This window comes from Bombina bombina, chromosome 1 (assembly GCF_027579735.1).
Source record: "Bombina bombina isolate aBomBom1 chromosome 1, aBomBom1.pri, whole genome shotgun sequence".
NCBI classification, from domain to species: domain Eukaryota; kingdom Metazoa; phylum Chordata; class Amphibia; order Anura; family Bombinatoridae; genus Bombina; species Bombina bombina.
This window is the reverse complement of record NC_069499.1, coordinates 666,700,198-666,722,365: the sequence shown is the minus strand read 5'-3', so window position 1 is coordinate 666,722,365 and position 22,168 is coordinate 666,700,198. Positions and strand designations below refer to the sequence as shown.

Here is a 22,168-nt window from a genome sequence, read left to right as displayed (position 1 = left end):
CTAGTAATACACGGAGGTTTTCCAGCTTAAACTTAAAATTTGAAATGTCTGAATCCAGTTTATTTGGATCAGATCCGTCACCCGCAGAATGAAGCTCTCCGTCCTCATGCTCTGCAAATTGTGACGCAGTATCAGACATGGCCCTATCATTATCAGCGCACTCTGTTCTCACCCCAGAGTGATCTCGTTTACCCCTAAGTTCTGGCAATTTAGACAAAACTTCAGTCATAACATTAGCCATGTCTTGTAGAGTGATTTGTAATGGCCGCCCTGATGTACTTGGTGTTACAATATCACGCACCTCCTGAGCGGGAGATGCAGGTACTGACACGTGAGGCAAGTTAGTCGGCATAACTTCCCCCTCGTTGTCTGGTGAATGTTGCTTAACATGTACAGATTGACTTTTATTTAAAGTAGCATCAATGCAATTAGTACATAAATTTCTATTGGGCTCCACCTTGGCTTTTGAACATATTGCACAAAGAGATTCCTCTGTGTCAGACATGTTTAAACAAACTAGCAATTAGACTAGCAAGCTTGGAAATACTTTTCAACTAAATTTACAAGCAATATGTAAAACGTTACTGTGCCTTTAAGAAGCACACAAAAACTGTCACAGTTGAATAACAATGAACCGGATTAGTTATAGAAACCAAATTTAGTAAAGGATTGCACTCATTAGCAATGGATGATTAACCCTTAATATCAGAAAAAACGGATAACAATTGAAAATATAAGCGTTTTTATCACAGTCAAAGCACAGTCTCACAGGTCTGCTGTGAGTGATTACCTCCCTCAAAACTAGTTTTGAAGACCCCTGAGCTCTGTGGAGACGTCCTGGATCATGCAGGGAGAAAAAGGCAGACTGTGACTGAATTTCTGATGCGTAGTAAAAGCGCCAAAATAGGCCCCTCCCACTCACACTACAACAGTGAGGGAAGCTCAGTAAACTGTTTTAATTTAAAACAAACGACAGCCATGTGGAAAATAACGCCCAAAACAATTTTTCACCAAGTACCTCAGATAATTAAACGATTTAACATGCCAGCAAACGTTTAAAATCTAATTTATGAAATGTCATTAAAAGCCTGCTGCTAGTCGCTCACACTGCAAGTTAGGCTAAAAGTTATATGCATACAGTATTTTCCCAGTGAAGTGCCATTCCCCAGAAATACTTAAGCGTAAACATATATACATATCAGCCTGATACCAGTTGCTACTACTGCATTTAAGGCTGTACTTACATTATATCGGTATTAGCAGCATTTTCTCAGTCAATTCCATTCCTTAGAAAATAATATACTGCAACATACCTCTTTGCAGGTGAACCTGCCCGCTGTCCCCTGATCTGAAGTTACCTTACTCCTCAGAATGGCCGAGAACAGCAAATGGATCTTAGTTACGTCCGCTAAGATCATACACAAAAACTCAGGTAGATTCTTCTTCAAATTCTGCCTGAGAAGAAAACAACACACTCCGGTGCCGTTTAAAATAACAAACTTTTGATTGAAGATATAAAAACTAAGTTTAATCACCACAGTCCTCTCACACATCCTATCTATTAGTTGGGTGCAAGAGAATGACTGGGTGTGACGTAGAGGGGAGGAGCTATATAGCAGCTCTGCTTGGGTGATCCTCTTGCACTTCCTGTTGGGGAGGAGTTAATATCCCATAAGTAATGGATGACCCGTGGACTGACTACACTTAACAGGAGAAAGGGTCTTCTGATCAACCTGTGGCACGCCACTTTCAACAAGCGGGACATACTATCTCTGCCTTGAGAACAATACTCATTGATCACATCCCTAAATCCAGATGGGGGGGTGACCGGGCTAAGGCCCTATCGAGGATGAAGTCACGTTGGATTCATCGTTTGGATACCATTACTCCTAGAGGCCTGAATGTGATGATCGATTATAGCTGCTTTTATAAATGACTGTGAGCTTCCTCTCATCTGTTTTGTGAGCTTCTACCATCTCCCTGAGCACACTGTTACTAGCTGTATGCTTGTTTGTATGGGTTAATGTGCTAGGATACAGGATATTGACGTAATATTTAATACCTTTCTTTTGACTTGTTTGTCTAATGATTTAATGGTGTATTTGTCTTTACGTCTATACCTATGTATCCTGCTAAGATATGTTTTTAAATTATTAGTTTTTTGTAGGACCTGAAACGTTTTTCACACACTCCGCATGGTGGCTGTACCTGTTGCCATAGTTACACCGTTTGTAAACATTTTGTGGGATTTTCCATTCAGGTGCAATAGCGTATGATTTATTGTTATATTTTAAATTATACCTTTGGCTATGTGGTCCCCGTGCGATTGCCATGGTTACTCTATTTACCTATATTGGCTGGGTGGGTTGCCCGCATCCGATTGGTTTGATGACGCTGTATCATTCAACACCGGCGTCTTTGTCATAGTGTCTCCATGGCAACTGACGGCACGCCTGATGACGTCATTACACATACACGCACATGGGCTTGTGCGTTTGCTATCCGTTCACCATGCTTACAAGCGGCTGTTTAGGATGTTTGAATGGGTATTAATGACATTCAGCCGTTTTGTGTAACGTATCAGATTTGTGGGTGGGGGTATTTAAGGCAATCTTGCTGTGATAGATTTTATGCCTGTCTTATGTGACTTGCTTCATGTGACCAAGGCCTCCGTGAGGGGCCGAAACATTATGTTTTCTTAACTATTAAATGGTGATATTTGTAATCTCCTGTGCTGGCTGTCATTGTTTGGGATGTTGAGGATTGACACCGGATCCTGTCCTACAACACTGTCTATTGTAAAAGTGCCCTTCATCTACAAAGCCAACATTCATTATTTTGAGGACTGCACAAGAGTGGAAGGAGTGCTTGGCTACCGAATAGATATATATATATATATATATATATATATATATATATATATATATATATAAAATATAATATAATATATATACACACACACACACATACATATACATACATATACACATATACACACGTCTTATTGGGTAAAGGGGTTAAGATACACTATAATCCAATGGTTATTCATCCTTAAAAACAGATTTCTTTTTAAAGGGATAATCTAGTCAAAATTAAACTTCCATGATTCAGATAGAGGATTGCATTTTTAGTTCTCTTGGTATCTTTATTTGAAAAAGCAAGAATGTAAGCTTAGGAGCCAGTCCATTTTTGGTTCAGCACCTGGGTAGCGCTTGCCGATTGTTGGCTACATATTTTAATACAGGTCCCCTGTCAGACTAGACACCCTATGCAATTAATACAGCCCCTGTTATAATGTATTCAGTATTCTCCTTAGGACCTTTTTAATAGGCACACCACCGGGCTGATTTTATTGACAACATGGCTAAAATTTAAAGCCAAAATTATCCAATATTAAAAATTTCCAATACTTACAGCACACAGTATCATTAATGGAATAGTGTAGTCAAAATTAAACTTTCATGCTTCAGATAGAGCATGCAATTTGTTCTAATTTACTCCTATAATCAATTTTTCTTTGTTCTCTTGTTATCCTTATTTTAAAAATAAAAAATGTAAGCTTAGGAGCTGGCCCATTTTTGGTTCAGCACATGGGTAGCACTTGCTGATTGGTGTCTAAATGTAGCCACCATCAGCAAGTTCTACCCAGGTGCTAAACCAAAAATTGGCCGGCTCTTAAGCTTACATTCCTGCTTTTTCAAATAAAGATGCCAAGAGAACGAAGAAAAATTCATAATAGGAGTAAAATTAGAAAGTTGCTTAAAATTGTATGATCTATCTGAATCATAAAAGTTTAATGTTGACTAGACTACCCCTTTAAATAAATGTATGTTAAATAATGCAATGAATTTGTGAATAGGATAGCAGAAAAAGTTATAATTTTACAAAATATATTACACTGCCCCCCCATCTGGCTACTTCATAATGCCACACAGCTGGCAAAATGCACACACAGGGGTTAAACACACAGTAGAAAATATTACTCTGGACTTGCAGACTGGTCCCAGGTGGAAAATGCACGACAGATGTGTAACTAGCGCTGCTGATTGGATCACCGGTGTTTTTCGCTCTGGACCAGCTGTGCTCTGAGCAGTATTTCTACTGTGTGTTTAACTCCTTTGCTGGGGTTAAACACACAGTAATCTAGGGTAGATAGTCTTAAAATGACCTATGTATTAGAGAATGTATTTTTTTTTTTTATTATAATAAATTGCCCTTTAATGTCCCTTTAAAAGTGTTTAAAACAGGTGTGCTGTTAGTAGATATGTGTATTCATGCACATTGTTCCAGAACAAATCAAGAAGAAGGTGTCAGCAATCCGCATTCGGCTATTCTCGTAGCCGCATTTATTCTTGTGAAAGTGCAACACACTGAGATCGGTGCAAATTTAGATCTCAGTGTGTTACACTTTCACAAGACTAAATGCGACTTGCAGCCGCCTTCTTCCTGATTTGTTACGGAACGATGTGCAGCAATGCACATTTTTAGCTGTTAGCACTAGCTGGATATGAGTGACTAAAAGAGGAATGAGTCACAAGGATACCCCACATCTTGAAGCGTTTTTTGTGATGGTTAAGTTATCAACACTGTAAGGAACCTTTCAAAAGATGGTTGCCATAGAAGGGGACCAATAATAACTATACAAATAATACTAAGATTGACATACCGGTACTTTGTTGTTTTTGTGTGTGTTTTGGAGTTTTTTGGTTTAGTTTTTTTTTTTTTTTTGGGGGGGAAGGACAAGGATTTCAGAAGAATAGTGGGACTAATTTTCAAGATACTTTGCAATGCAAAGTTTGTTAAAGTTGCATTACTTCAAAATCACAAGTAGCGCTACATGCACAAACTCAGTAAAGTATGCTTTGTGCATGGTACACTCACGTGTGTGCAGTTTGTGGCAATCACAGAGATAAAAAGGCTAAAAAAAAAAAACAACTTACCCACTTGTTACAGCAGTTCTCACTGTTTTTTTTGACAGTTGTAAATGTATTGGTTTACAAATAAGGCACAATTCATATTGTTGTTCACAGTATGGAATTGTACTGTGCTTTGTATTTCAAAATATTATTTTAAAAAAAAGCCCAAAACAGCATATCTTTAAATCTGCTTAGCAGCAGCTGCTATTTATTTTTAAACTTGCATCCCTTTAACCTGCTTACTATGTTTTGGTTCTTGTCAAAACTTTGTAGATATTATGACTAGCACAGGTTTGCCCTAGGACCCTAGGAGGATATTATAACTCAAGTACGAGTTAATAGATACCCTGTGAAGAAGTTGTATTAAAATTAGATACTTTAAAGGGATATGAAAAAGTAAAAGAAAGTTTAAAAGGACAGACAGTCAAGTCCAAATAAAACGTTCATGATTCAGATAGGGAATGTAATTTTAAACAACTTTCCAATTTACTTTTATCACTAATTTTGCTTTGTTCTCTTGGTATTCTTAGTTGAACGCTAAACCTAGGAGGTTCACATGCTAATTTCTTAGACCTTGAAGGCCGCCTCTAATCTAAATGCATTTTGATAGTTTTTCACCACTAGAGGGCATTAGTTCATGTGTTTCATATAGATAACATTGAGCTCATGCACGTGAATTTACCATAGAGACAGCTCTGATTGGCAAAAATGCAAGTCTGTCAAAAGAACTAAAATAAGGGGGCAGTCTGCTGAGGCTTAAATACAAGGTAATTACAGAGGTAAAACGTGTATAATTATAACTGTGCTGGTTATGCAAAACTGGGGAACTGGTCATTAAGGGATTACCTATCTTTAAAAAAAAAAAAAAAAATCTGGTGTTGACTGTCCTTTTAAAGCAAGTTTAAAGTAACAAAAAGATTTTATAATAAATGAATATTTGTAATTACAAACTATTATTAATTTTGAGCCCTTTTCATGAATTTTGCTATTGAAATGAATGACAGTATACATCAATTTTAATATAACTGCATGTAATAGACACTACTATAAAGAATAATATGCACAGATACTGATCTAAAAATCCAGTATAAAACCTTAAAAAAATAAAAAAAACTTACTTAGAAGCTCCCAGTGTAGCACTGGTGTAAAGGTTAGGCTGGGACACCCACTGAAATGGGCTGGAAAGCAAAAAGAGCAGATGACCCCCCCTCCCCTGCATATGAAAAGACCCTTTACACAAACAGGAGCAAGCTGGAGTAGTTAGACACAGTCTAGTTCTAAAACTTTTGGGCTTGGTTAGAAGTCTGAAAATAACCACCGCTATTTAAAAATAAGCAAAACTAGGGGGCGGAGCTAGCTCTAAGATGGAGAAGAGACACACACTAGCTAAGCTCCATCATTGATTCTACTACAACTTCGCAAATTGTGTGCACACTTGGCAATTAAATACCAGATTACAACTTTGGAGAGGATAGAAAATCGGCAAAGACCAATTGAATCACCGAAAATGGTGTTGGCCTCAACATTGCATCGGCAGCAAAAGGAGCCAGATAAGGCCTACCACCGTTCGGATCAACTGTTATAGCCAGAGGGTTTGGGATTCACTCTGAGCTAAAACTACCGGCTTAACATTGTGAGATTCAGAAGAGGCGCATAATACAGGCTAACACAAAACTCCCAAGGAAGATCTAGCACCGAACGTGTAGGCGTTATTTCAGCAGGAACTGACACTCCAACAAGAACACATCACACAGCTTGAAATCCAGTTAGAAGATTTAGAAAATAGATCTAGAAGATCTAATCTAAGGGTGAGGAACCTTCCAGAAACATATACTGATCTAGACACCACCCTGCTGAGTCTCTTTAAGCAATTGCTGCCTGATACAGAATCTTCCCTTTTTCGAACGGACAGGGCTCACAGAGGCTTAAATAAACCATCTACACCTTCAGCAAACCGAGATGTGATAATCAAATTACATTACTATTTGACGAAAGAACAGTTACTCCAGGAAGCAAGAAAAAAAAAAAAAAAAAACAATTAGAGTTTGAGCGACACAAGATACAATTTTTTTTCTGATCTTTCCCCCCTCATCTTAAGGAAAAGGAGACATGAAGACAATTATTACGGCACTGATAAAAGCAGATGTCAAATATTGATTGAACTTTCCGTTCAGAATGACCTTCATACACAAGATTTCTTATTCTTGCACTACAGTTGAAGAAGGCAGAAGACTCCTTCAAAGACCGAGTATACCGCTTGAAGAAACAGTCGAACCTTTACCACAAAGACCGCCCAAAAGATCATTTGCTCGATCATGGACACCGGTAGGCAATTCCAATGGGTTTTATTACCCCTAAAACCAATACCAAAAATGGAGAAGCTGGACACAGAAATACTACTCCTTCAGAAGGATGAAGAGATTCTGGTGGTAAATGTATGAAAGCCGACTGTACTCTGTAATTTGGTATTCTGATGCAATGCAATTAGAAGTTCACCCTCTTTTGGGTCAATGTTTATATATATTTGTTTTACTTTTGAAAATATTGACATATTGTTGGTGAGCTTGGTTCACAAGTTGTTTTCTATGTTTGCATTGAATATTTACTAGTTCTGCCAACAATAGTTGGAGGTAGAGATAGGTTGTAGTCATGACCTTTATTATATGAAAGAGGTCTAATGAATATTTGTTGGACAAGTACTTAACCTTCATATTGTCCTTCCTTACAAGTTTAACATATACAAGATAGGCCTAATTGATATATTAATAACAGTATTATTAGATAACATTACTATTGTAACATTGCAGTGTGATTTCGCATATAAAAAGATAAATGTTTCCCTTTTTTTTTGTGGATTAGAGGGGAAGAGTTTGACCATGAAAAACTTCCATGTATGGTTACAATTATTACATTGAATATATCATTGCAATAATTATATTTCATGGGATTAGTGCAACCTTGTTTTATTTTTTGTCTTGTTCTTTATCTTTTCTGCTTTTTCCCATTCTTTATTATTTATTCCTTCAAACTCTAAAAGAACATACTGACAGGTTCATTTCCAAAAATAAAGATTCGACTACTAATCCATTATATGTATGGGGAGCACTGAAGGCATGCCTGCGGGGGGTTATTATTAGGGAATCAGCCATAGCGAGCAAAAACAGGAAACAACTTATTTCTCATTCAGGCCTTACAAACACAACACCACTTAAGTAGTCAAAGGAACATACTGGAATCCCTAAACATTAAAAAGAAAGAACTAGATAAGCTTTTAGAAGAAGAAGCCAAAAAATCTCAGAATAATTGATGCCCACTATTTTACTTATGCGAACTGACCTGAAAAATTCTTAGCAAGGAAATTGAGACATTAATCGACAATCCTCAATCCCACAGTTAAAAACACCAAAGGGTAATATAATCATTAATCCTAAAGATATTGCAAATTAATTTCGAAACTTTTACCAGAAAATGTATCACATACCTATGCCTGACAATAAAGAGCAAAGAATAACCAACATAACTAATTTCCTTTCAGACTGCAACCTACCTGTCAAACTCTGAAGCTTTAGACAAGTTAAATGCTCCAATAACTGCAATAGAAGTAGGCATGGCCATAAAAAAATCTGAACCCCTCCAAGGCCCCGGGATCTGATGGCTTTCCAGGGAGCTTTTATAAGAAACTTGCACCTGAACTTATACCTAAATTAGTAATCTCATTTAATCACATAATGCAGGGAGGGGAGATACCGCCAGAGCTACTAATGGCTAGAATTTCAGTAATACCCAAGCCAGGTAACGATAGATTATCATGTGGGAATTATAGACCTATATCGTCAATTAACCAGGATATGAAATTGTTTACAAAAATATTAGCTACGAGACTAAATATAATTATGCCCCAATTAATAGTGAACGATCAAGTAGGATTTATCAGTGGAAGAGAGGCCCCGGATAACATACGACGAGTGTTAGACTTAATTGACTATACCACTATCAAAAAAGTGCCTTCTCTGTTCCTTTCTCTGGATGCAGAGAAGGCATTTGATAGAATAGCATGGGATTACATGGTAAAGGTTCTACAAAGATTTGGAATTCACAGTGATTTCCTTAAAGCAGTCCCTTCAGCTTTTGTACGAATAGCAGGCTATCAATCACAAACTAACAATTAAAATTGGAGTACCACAAAAGGTATTCCAGCCTCCAAAGTTAAAAAAGACTTATTGTTTCACATAGGGTCCAGAGAGCAAAACATACAACGTTTCAGGCCTGCCTTAGGCCTTTAGTCATGTATACTTAATTATACACAGGTTTGTGACTTTTATACCTTCACCTTTTACCTATTCTAATGTGAGCATCTTGTTACTCAATACTGACATCTTATGGATGTAGATCATACTGCATCCATTTTTTTATTGTTTCAGATGGTCTCACGAGAATAATCCAATTGTTTCACTTACATTAAAAACACTTAAAACCCACATATACAATTAAAAGAGGAGTATTGCACATGCTAACAGATTGTCTAAAATTAAAAGAGGAAACAGAAACAAAAGGTCAGTTCAGTTATGGCTACTAATTTGGAGATAAGGGCGGGGCTGTAGTAGTCCTAAACAAATCAGACTATATAGAAGAGATCTATCGTCAGTTAGCAGACAGTCAGGTATACCAAGAATTATCCAGGGACCCCACTATTCAGATTAATAAAGAGATATAAAATATTCTTAAGTTAGCAGTTCAGAAAGAGATAATTACAGAAAATTTTAAAGATGCATTTAGATTGTAAGTTCCCACGGGAACAGGGCTCCCAATTCCCCCTGTATTTGTTAAATTTTGTCTGGTGTCTCATATTGTACTGTCCTTTTATCTTTGTTACTTATGGACAGCGGTGCGGAATCTGTTGGCGCTTTATAAATAAAGAATAATAACAATAAAATGCTTTATATCTAACAAATCCAATAAGGCCAGTCCTATACATATTACCAAAGATAAAGAAAGCTACAGAAAAACCTCCAGGACGCCCAATTGTGGCAGGCATAGGGTCTGTTTTTTCATCTATTGCAATTTTCTAAAAGTGTTACAGCCACTAATTAAAAAAATTACTTCTTATGTGAAAGATACAAATGATTTTCTGTCAAAACTAAAAGAACTTGGTTATGTTGGGGAGAAATATATATTATGTTCACTTGATGTGTCTAGCTTGTACAGTTCTATTAAACACACTAGTGGAATTTCAGCAGAGGAAAATATTTTGAGATCTGATAGCAACTATACTGAGGGAAAGATCTGTTTTTTGATTGACTTGCTTTCAATTATATCAGAATTACTTTTTATTCATGGATACATATTATTTGCAGAAACAGGGGACAGTGATGGGCTCCAAAATCGCACCCACATACGCCAACATATTCATGAACAGCTTTGAGGAATACTTTGTGTACCCTCATGGCTTGTTCCAACTCTATGGTGCCTCCTGATGGATAGATGATGTGTTTGGCGTGTGGGGGGGGGGCGATGTTGGTAGCCTATTATAATTTGTTCAGGATCTTAATGATTCAGTGAGAGGATTAAAATTTACCTTGAATATGAGTGAAATTGGCATTGAGTATTTAGATACATATGTATACATTGAGGAAGGTTTTTTTTAAAAGACAGATCTCCATATAAAAAGTACTGATAAAAATAATTTACTGAAATATGGTAGTTGTCACCCAGATAATGTATTTAAAGCCATCCCAAAAAGTCAATTCACAAGATAGCAGTAAGTGCAAATGTAGATTGGAAGAAATGGCTAACAAATTTATTAACAGAAATTATCCCCCAACATTGATTGCAGAACAGCTCAATATAGTGACTAATGACAGTACACAAACTAAGAAAAGAAAATACCAGGAAGGAGAGAATATGATGATATTTGAGACTCAGTTTAAAAGACTTAGCCAAAGAATCACAGGCATATTAAAGAAACACTGGCACATTTTGAGGGAATGTAACCCACAAGTTAATTAATTTAAATTGGGCCCAAAGGTAACCTATATGAAGAACCAAAGTATCAGAGATATGCTTGTACACACTGATATAGGTAGTAGCAAACAGAGTATACAGAAAACAATAGGCCCAAAGTGGATGTTATCCATGTCTTAACTGTAGCAACTGCAGTTCAATGATTAAAAGGTGAATATTTTCATCATCCAATTAATGAAAAAAAGTTTAGAATAAACAAATATTTAAAAACACACAGAGCTACTTATTCCATTTACTTAATTAAATGTCCCTGTGGCCTTATTTACATAGGCGAGACCTGTAGAGAGGTAAGGGATAGGATAACGGAGCACAAGTCCAATATCAGATGTAACAATACATCCTCTCACTTCTTCTCTATGGGTCACAATAAGTCAGTTAAGGTTCCAAATTATAAACAAGTGGATAGACCAAGAAGGGGAGGAGATAGAGAGCATCTTCTAAAAATTAGAGAGATGTTCTGGATCTTTAAATTAGGAGGTCCTCATCCCCAAAAGGTATGAATAAAGACTATGATTGGAGCCAGTTTCTTAAAATCAGATTATTTGCTTTGAATTGAATTATTCTCTCCAAATCAGTAGCCATAACTGAACTAACCTTTGTTTCTGTTTCTTCTTTTACTTTAGGCAATCTGTTAGCATGTGCAATACTCCTCTTTTAATTGTATATGTGGGTTTTAAGTGTTTTTAATGTAAGTGAAACAATTGGATTATTCTCATGAGACCATCTGAAACAATAAGAAAAAAATGGATGCAGTATGATCTACATCCATAAGATGTCAGTATTGAGTAACAAGATGCTCACATGAGAATAGGTAACAGGTGAAGGTATAAAAGTCACAAACCTGTGTATAATTAAGTATACATGACTAAGGCAGGCCTGAAACATTGTATGTTTTGCTCTCTGGACCCTATGTGAAACAATAAAAGTATTTTTTAACTTTGGAGGCTAGAATACCTTTTGTGTTACTGGATTACTATTGGACGTGGCAAGTCCTATAGTCTGTGCCCCTCAACTAAGAGACAGGTGTGCTGTTTTCCAAAACCTTTGTGAAATTAAAAATGTAACCAGACAAGGTTGTCCGTTGTCATCTTTGCTATTTACACTTAGTATTGCACCATTAGCTGCTCATATCAGAACATCCCCAGACATTGCTGACATCCGAGTAGGACAAACGGAACATATATATAATTTGATAGATAGATTTGGAAAGCTATCTGGTTACAAATTGAATAATGATAAGTGCGAAGCTTTAGAAACTAACTTACCAGATCATACTAAAAAATTATTAGCAATTAATTTTGGATTTTAAGTGGGCAGAAAACACTATCAAGTACTTAGGTGTAGCTATCCCTAACAGAATAGAACATTTATATAAATACAACTACACTCCCATGATATCTAAGATCCGTAAAGATTTAAGGAAATGGGCAGCATACAAAATTTCACTTTATGGAAGGATTATTACTAGTAAGATAGTTATACTTCCCAGGTTGTTATATCTGTTTAGGGCTCTGCCAATACCATTAAATAACAAAGACATGAAACATATACAAACAGAAATATAAAATTTTATATGGAACGGTAAGATGGCTAGAATAACTAGAAAATCAATTTTAACCCTCAAAACCGGAGGAGGATTGGGAGTTCCCGATATTGGGGCATATTTTCACTCAGCAAGAATGGCACAAACTACACTATGGCATAATGATACCAATAATATAGCTTGGGTTGATCTAGAGAGCGCAATGGTCAGTATCAACCCGATTTATTACTTACTATGGACAGGGAAAAACTTCAGACCACTTGTCTGAAACACCTACAAAATGATAGCCTATACTACTACATTATGGGACATGTTACTTAAAAAAAACTACCATTGATAGAGAGAGGCTCACCTGCAACTCCACTAGTTGATCTTTCTCTTGCTATAGAGACATCACTAACATCTTGGCTAATAAAGGGTTATATGGGATTGCGGATGTTTTTAAGAATAACAATTATTTGACCTATGAACTATATTGTGAGATACCACCCTGCTCTACTCATGCTTGGTATCACTATTTACAGTTGCTATCCAGAACTAGACGTTATAAAAAAATGAAAAGAAAAAAAAATAAGAAGAAAACAGAGCATTTATGTCTTTCAAACACGAGAATTAAAAGGGAGCTATTACAGGCCTTTACCCCTTATTTAAAGGGACATGAAACCCAAAATTTTTCTTTCATGATTCAGATAGAGAATACAATTTTAAACAACTTTCCAATTTACTTCTATTATTTAATTTGCTTCCTTCTCTTGTTATCATTTGCTGAAAGGTTTATCTAGGCAAGTTCATGAGCAGCAGATAAACTAGGTTCTAGCTGTTGATTGGTGGCTGCATATATATATTGAATGTGATTGACACACCCATGTATTCAGTTAGAAACTAGTAGTGCATTGCTGCTCCTTCAACAAATGATACCAAGAGAATGAAACAGATTAGATAATAGAAGTAAATTAGAAAGTTGTTTAAAATTGTATTCTCTATCTGAATCATGACAGAATTTTTTTGGGTTTCATGTACCTTTAATATAGGGTTCTCAGAACTAAAACTTCCATTTATGTCCAAATGGGAGACAGACCTTAAAGTGATGGTAAACTCACTATAATGACAATGCTATTTCCTAAAGCTTTTATTTCAAATATACCTTGTATATTCTTATTTCTTTACTAATCAATGTTTAAGACAGAGTAAATTACTTTTTTTATTTGCAGGATTGCCTGTCCCTGGCCGCCTCCGTGTAAAAAATACTGATTGTGAAATTTGATTGACATATGGCGCATCCAATAGCAGATGCACCATACGCCCTATGTATTTGATCTTCAGCACGCTCCCGTGCCGCTGCTTTGAGGGCTCTGAATTAGCAATGCACACTGCGCAAGTGCAGTTATCAGATGAGCCGACAGCGGCCTCATGTAAACAGACTGTTTACATGAGGCCGCTGTCGGCTCGTCTGATAACAGACGCAGCTCTCCCGCTCAGGGAGGTAGAACTAACGGTGAGTGCGGCTTGTTTAGCTTGGTGCAGGTTATGCATTGTCCGGGCATGCCTTGTGGTAGGATCAAAGCTAAGCTCATAGTGGGAATAACTGCATATCCCTCACATATAGATGTCACACCCCTTGATAATTAGTAAATACTCTTCACAATCTAGAACACTATAAATAGGGGATATTTCACTTCCTATAATTCTTCAGTGCCTGATAACTTTTTGCTTTAAAAAAAACACGAGATCTCACACAATCCTCCAAAGCTGCACCAAAGCTGCATATCCCTCACATATAGATGGGCATATCCCTCACATATAGATGTGCATATCCCTCACATAACAGTTTGTTTACATGAGGCCGCTGTCGGCTCATCTGATAACTGCACTTGCGCAGTGTGCATTGCTAATTCAGAGCCCTCAAAGCAGCGGCACGGGAGCGTGCTGAAGATCAAATACATAGGGCGTATGGTGCATCTGCTATTGGATGCGCCATATGTCAATCAAATTTCACAATCAGTATTTTTTACACGGAGGCGGCCAGGGACAGGCAATCCTGCAAATAAAAAAAGTAATTTACTCTGTCTTAAACATTGATTAGTAAAGAAATTAGAGTATACAAAGTATATGTGTAATAAAAGCTTTAGGAAATAACATTGTCATTATAGTGAGTTTACCATCACTTTAATATTACAGATTCTTTAGTTCAATTGAACAAAACAATTCAGACAGGGTCAGCATTTACAATCTGTGCTAACTTAATGGAGAATTATATTAAAGTCATAAGATGGTACCTATACCCTAAGAGATTGCACCTGATTGATAACTCTACATCACCCATTTGTTACCGTAATTGTTCAGAAGAAGGCTTTTATTTTCATATGTGGTGGTTGTGCCCTTTTGTTGGGAGCGTTTGGGAACAGATTGCTACTCTGTTAAGCAACATTTTTGATACTATTGAATTGTCTCCAGAGCAGGCATTATTACATACTCCAATTTCAGACTTTACTAAATCACAAAACAAATTGATCGCATTTATATGTACAGCGGTTAAAACAAGTATTGCCAAGTTCTGGAAGACAGTTATAACTATTTTTGATATTATTCTGAACAAGATTGGGAACTACGACCAGATGGCTGAAATATCAGCGAGTTTATTAGATAAAAGACAAGAATTTCTTGATATTTGGGAGGCTTGGTATGTTTGGGAAGACAATCAACAGAGAAATACCTTAACACGTAATTAAGACACTAAAAAGTATGACTGCGGAAAAAAGTTCCTCGGGAACTGTACAGTTCCCGAGGACACCAGTGTTTTATACACTACCCAAGGTGCATAAACATGCTACTCGACCACCCGGGAGACCAATAGTGTCAGCAATTGGATCCCTATTACAGCCAATTGCAGTATATCTAGACTCTATACTGCAACCCATTGTCCACAATATGCCATCATTCCTATTGGACTCTATCTCCTTAATTAAGGAATTAAAGAACATCAGAGGATTAAAGGGAACTGAGTACCTAGTCACACTTGACGTGGTGAGCCTCTATACAGTGATTCCACACCAACAAGGTATAGAGGCTATACGTAATCACCTATATAGATATCCCTATGTAGGTCCTGATATGGATTGGCTATTGGAACTCTTGGAATTCTGCCTTAAAATGAACTACTTTCGCTTCGAGAACAGGTACTTCTTGCAACTGCTCGGGACGGCGATGGGGTCAAGTGTGGCCCCATCATACGCCAACCTGTATATGGCTGAGTTCGAACAACATCAAACAGAACTATTCAATGATACTAGGATACGATTCTTTCGTCGCTACATTGATGATCTGTTTTTGATCTGGGAAGGCACAGAAGAGGAACTTTCTGATTGGTTCCAGCAACTGAACCAGGTTTTACCAAATCTCCAGTTCAAAATGGAGCATAATCAAACCTCAGTGGATTTCCTAGATCTACGCATTTCAGTCCAGGGGGATGAGTTGGGTACGACCCTCTTCCGAAAGACCACGGATAGAAACTCATTATTACAAGCTTCAAGCTGCCACCCAGCGGGCCTCAAGCGAGCACTACCGGTATCACAATTCAAAAGGGTAGTCCGCAACAATAGTGATCCCAATAAGGCCAAAGAACAACTATTAGAGATGAAAGCGAGATTTCTACAAAGAGGATACCAACAAACCCACATTGACCAACATCTCAAAAAATTCTGGGATATGAAGCAAGAAGAGGCTTTATGCACAAGAAAACCCATAGAGACGAAGAACTGTCTGACCTATGTAACAACATACACTGCAGACAAAAAGGGAATACCTGGAGTCGTGAGAGATCGATGGGATATAGTGACGAGTGATCCAACCTTGCCATTCACAAACATGGAACCACCAAGAGTGACCTACAGACGAGCAAGATCACTAAGGGATTCCTTAGTGAAAGTGGATCCAGTGGACAGCTATAAAAAGACCACTTGGCTTCAATCATCTAAAGTGGGGTGTTATAGATGCCTTGGTTGCACCACATGCAATGGCATGAGCAATACCAAGACATTCACACATCCCCATACTAACAAAAAGTACACAATTAAGTATAGAGTAACGTGTACCACAGAATATATTATCTCTCTCTTACACTGCCCATGTGGTTTATATTATGTGGGTAAGACGGTAGATACCCTCCGCATACGTATGGCCAACCATCGCTCGGCCATTAGATTGGCAATCAGAGAGAAGGAATCTGAACAGCCTGTTGCCAGGCATTTTGCGATGAGTGGCCACACGGTTAGTGATTTGAGATATGTGATCATTGATCACGTACCCGAATTGAGTAGAGGTGGGGATAGAGCTAATTTATTATTGCAAAAGGAGTCCAGGTGGATTTACAACTTGGGGACTTTGTCCCCCAAGGGGTTAAATACACAATTGGATTGGCATTGTTTCCTGTAAAGATAACTTGGTTATAACAAGCCACGGTCTGATAAGCTGAAGTTAATAGCTCTAGTGACACTGTACTATTACCTTAGCCCCAACTGAGTACCACATTAAAGATTTATTGCTTAAGGGAATTACAACGGTTGGGGAGTTTGCTATAGACCTGTCACAAATTGCTTCTCCAATAATGCACATATGATCCCACTATGTTACCAATATCGCTACTTCACAGATTGATATTTTGTAGCCTTTAGGGATTACATGCCATTACAACGGTTGTCTTGACAACCGGGTACATGTTTACATGGTGGCATATATCAGTAAAAAACAATATCTAATATTTTGTAGCCTCAGAGAGTGAACTAAATACTTTTACTATATGAGTTTTTACTATATGAGCATTTAAATTGTAGATATTTGTTGTGTCTTATAAAACATTCTATTTGCATTTCAGAATGGTATATCCGGGTTGTTATGGCAACCGGCGGACCTGCGCACTGAGTTCTGCAGGACGCCGGCGGCACTTCCGGTAGTACGTGGTGATGGTGGAGGGTAATGTATAAAAGTCTTATTACTAATTTGGGTTATTGTAATGGTCTGAGGACGGGGCTAGCCACCCCGAAACGTCACTGTTTAAATAAATGTTATATGTTTAAGACCCGGCGAGTGCGCTCCTGTTTTTGAAATTTGTATGCTATTGAATTGAATGCACCCCGGGCAACAACTTCTAAATGTGTGTGCAGTGCCCTATGGACATTGAATATATATATATATATATATATATATATATATATATATATATATATATATATATATATATATATATATATATATATATATATCTTACCCCTAATCTCTCTTTTGGAGATACATAAGTGAAATTGAAAATTTACAACAATTAAAAGATAAGCAGTTAAAGCATGTAAATATTTGTATTCGTTAAAAGATAACACTGGTTATAAAAAAAATATGACCTTTTCATATCAATATATCAAGAGAGGACAATCCATTGGACGATTCATGGATACTTCGGAATTCTTATAAGTGTTCTTGACATTTCTTGTACATGGACAATAAAGTGACTATTATTGCAAAGACCTAACTATAGAGATAAATTTAGTATGGGTCTGGAACAAAAATGCTAATTTCACCATGAATTGTTGAGTATGCACTGTTTTACTCGTGTTTTGTAAATCTTTCTCTTAATAAAAACTTTTGATTTAAAAAAAATAAAATAAGCAAAACTATACATTTTTACAAAAAAAAAAAAAAAACTGTATGGTCTATATAACTGGATCATCTACAAAACATTTATACAAAGAAAAACCTAGTGTATAGAGCACAGCGCATGTGGTTGGGAGCAAACATGCATATAATAAGTCTTTGATTGGAAGCATAATTTTCAAGTAGAACATCCCTTTTAATAGGGCTGTCTTATGCGACGTAACAATTGAAATAAAATAATTATTTAAAACTAAATGAAGCTTCATTTGCAGCTAACAGTGAGGTGTAGTGGTAAAATCTTAAAAAATAGATATATGTTTTGCTTAGGCTACCAGTACATATATTTTAAATCAGGTCTAGCAAAGATACTGTGTGTGTATTACAGGTGCCCAGCGAGATTACAATTACCTAGATGCCTGTCAATACAGACAACCTGAGCAGATATGATTATTATATAAAAGATCACTGCCACAGAGACAGATGCCTGCTAGCAGATACCCTTAGAAGAAATTATAGTTCAGGTCCTAAACTATACAGAAAGCATGCATAGTTGATTTTATGATGCAGATTTCATCAGTATACATACCCTGAGCATATATTAAAACCATGGTAAAGTATAAACAACCTGTGCACATTTTTTTAATCCCAGATGCCTGAGAGTAGACACACCATACTGAAATTACTATTGCCCATGTCCCTTTCACTAAATACCCTGTACAAATGGTATAACCCAGGTTTCCACCTATATAGACACTTTACACAGATATTATACTTTTATTTTCAATATAGGCAATCTTCATAGATATTATTATAAACCAAGTCCCTGGCAGTACAGACAGCCTGTGTGACTATTACTAAAACTAAAAGGCACTGAAAGCATAGATATCCATTGCACATAATATTATGAACCAGGTCCCTTGTAATATTGACACTCTGTGTGCAGATCATAATTTAACACATCCCTGTCAACATAGACTATTTGTTTGATAACACTATAACCAAGATACTGGCCCGTTCAGAAGACCTGTACAGATACCATGATAACCAAAGATATTTTGTTTATATAGATAATTCAGGAAAGTACAAATTAGATTGTGCATATATTACACATACATATGTACAGTGAAGACACCCTGTGCCAATTTTAAAACGAAGGTTCCTCTCAATATAAACATCCTCTGTAGGTATTACAAAATCATGGGCCCTGTCAGTTTGTGAATTAATAATATTATAAACTATCATGTTCACCAAACATAACATTTTAGGCATCTGAAGCAGTGCTATGAAGTTCAGATCAAGCATCACATCAGAACATAATAAAGAACTAGCACTAATGGAGATGTAGAAAAAAAATTTGAAGGATACATGTAACAGGTAAATTATGTTACCAGGCAAATAGCATTTTTTATTATTATTTTGAGTGGCCAATGATAAATACATACATAGATTATTACTAAATTGTAGCATCTAATATGAAAAGCATGGACTCTTGATATAAACTCTTGAGACTTTATTATCATCACAACCCACTTCTGTCATAATTTAGCTCTATGTCAGAGCATACAGCTCCAAGATTATAACCTTATGAGTGTGCTAACCCTACTCTAATAATGTATTGCAAATTTCTGTCAGTACAAACATTTCAAATATTATCATTATAATCCAGACTCTTGTCAGACTAGAACCACTGCTCAGATATTATCTTTATAACCCATTTTCCTGTCAGTGGGCATACTGTTTATTACAACCCAGGTATATTTTTTCAGATATTATTGTTATTACAAAGATCCATGTCAGCAGTGACACTCTAATATCATTATAACTAGTATCCGCCAATGTAACTATAACCCTGTCAATCTTGACACCTTGTGCGGATATTACAACCCAGATCCCTGTCACTATAGGTATGCTGGGTAAATATTACGACCTAACATAGGTTGTTATTACTACTAGACACATCGAGTTAGTTTTGTTAAAACCCTATCTGTTGACAATGTATATGACCTATGTGACTAACGTTATAGTTTAGGTGCATTTATGTCTCGAAATAGTGCAAGTAGCCAGTACATAGATGCGCATACATGTCAATGGCTACACATATACACAAAAAACTAATATAGTGTCTGCTACCACACTCACAATCAAGATGCTTCTTCTTGGGCCCCATCATCTCATGAGTGGTTGCCTTGCATACAGCTTTGGCCAGGGCAGAGCCGGTTACACTGTGCTGGGCCGCCGTGATGCGGTCGGTGATTGACTGACCAGACATTCTCCGTGCTTAGTAAGGTAACAGTGACACAACAAGAGACTGTCACTCTAAACTGGCTTCTGCTTCCAGCAGCCGGCTCCGGGTCACCGTATAAAGCAGCGGTGTAAGGTCCCTAGAAGGTGACCCGGCCGGGTATAGTATCCAGTGGTATGTTCTCTTACTGTCCCTCTCCTCCTTTTTCCGGTCTCACTGCCCCCCCTTCTCTCCTTTTTGCTTCCCCCTCACAGGCTCACACACTTCACTCAAGACAAAATGGCGATACCGCGGCACGTGATTCCAGAGCCGCAGAGTCGCCGGCTGTTAAGGTAGAATTACCTGCAACCTAATTGATGTGACATAAAGCCTGCTGAAGTGCAAGGGGGACGGGAATATAACTCAGGGGAATGACAGGAGAGATGACAGCGAGCAGTAGGGGGCAGGACATGTTGAGTAAAAAGGGTAGTGAATAGTGGAGCGGTGTTTAGGAAGCTCTTAAGGTGGACGTAAATTCTTTTTCTTCATATTTTTATTCCAGTGAACATGATGAAGAAGTACATTTAACAAAACACCATATAATATGGACATTTGTACAGTATTTATATAACTATAGAAAAATATAAACAGCTGTCAAGTCACAGAGAGATTCTAATACATGTTTGAGGTCCTCAGACCTCACTATGGATCAGGAAAATTACAATATGAATTTAAAATTAAATTTTGCAAATGTGTAATCACCTAGGCTCAAAATATTAAAAGATGTTAAAGTGAAAAAAGGAAATGCACTTACAAGTTACAACATTTTATTATTGCACTATTTTTTGCATTTAACTATGGCCTTGATTACAATCTGTCTCTGATTTGCTACGAAAAAACATAATTTATGTAAGAACTTACCTGATAAATTAATTTCTTTCATATTAGCAAGAGTCCATGAGCTAGTGACGTATGGGATATACATTCCTACCAGGAGGGGCAAAGTTTCCCAAACCTCAAAATGCCTATAAATACACCCCTCACCACACCCACAATTCAGTTTAACGAATAGCCAAGAAGTGGGGTGATAAGAAAGGAGCGAAAGCATAAAAAAAATAAGGAATTTGAATAATTGTGCTTTATACAAACAAATCATAACCACCACAAAAAAGGGTGGGCCTCATGGACTCTTGCTAATATGAAAGAAATTAATTTATCAGGTAAGTTCTTGCATAAATTATGTTTTCTTTCATGTAATTAGCAGGAGTCCATGAGCTAGTGACGTATGGGATAGCAGATACCCAAGATGTGGAACTTCCACGCAAGTGTCACTAGAGAGGGAGGGATAAAATAAAGACAGCCAATTCCGCTGAAAAAATAATCCACAACCCAAATAAAAAAATGAAATAATAAGCAGCAGAATCAAACTGAAACAGCTGCCTGAAGTACTTTTCTACCAAAAACTGCTTCTGAAGAAGAGAAAACATCAAAATGGTAGAATTTAGTAAAAGTATGCAAAGAAGACCAAGTTGCTGCTTTGCAAATTTGATCAACAGAAACTTAATTTCTAAAAGCCCAGGAAGTAGAAACTGACCTAGTAGAATGAGCTGTAATCCTTTGAGGCGGGGACTTACCCGACTCTACATAAGCATGATGAATCAAAGACTTTAACCAAGATGCCAAAGAAATGGCAGAAGCCTTCTGACCTTTTCTGGAACCAGAAAAGATGACAAATAGACTAGAAGTCTTTCTAAAACCTTTAGTAGCTTCAACATAATATTTCAAAGCTCTAACTACATCCAAAGAATGTAAAGATTTCTCCAGAGA

General features: G+C 37.0%; 1 protein-coding gene across 1 annotated transcript in view; it reads right to left on the bottom strand.

Annotated features, from left to right (window-relative positions):
* The window catches only part of LOC128660360 (phosphatidylinositol-binding clathrin assembly protein), a 576,760-nt gene that overhangs the window by 548,959 nt on the left and 5,633 nt on the right, over window positions 1-22,168 (bottom strand). The window contains exon 2 of the mRNA XM_053714177.1: window positions 20,260-20,275. Coding sequence (XP_053570152.1) covers window positions 20,260-20,275 — 16 coding nt within the window. The remainder of the gene's footprint in view (window positions 1-20,259; window positions 20,276-22,168) is intronic.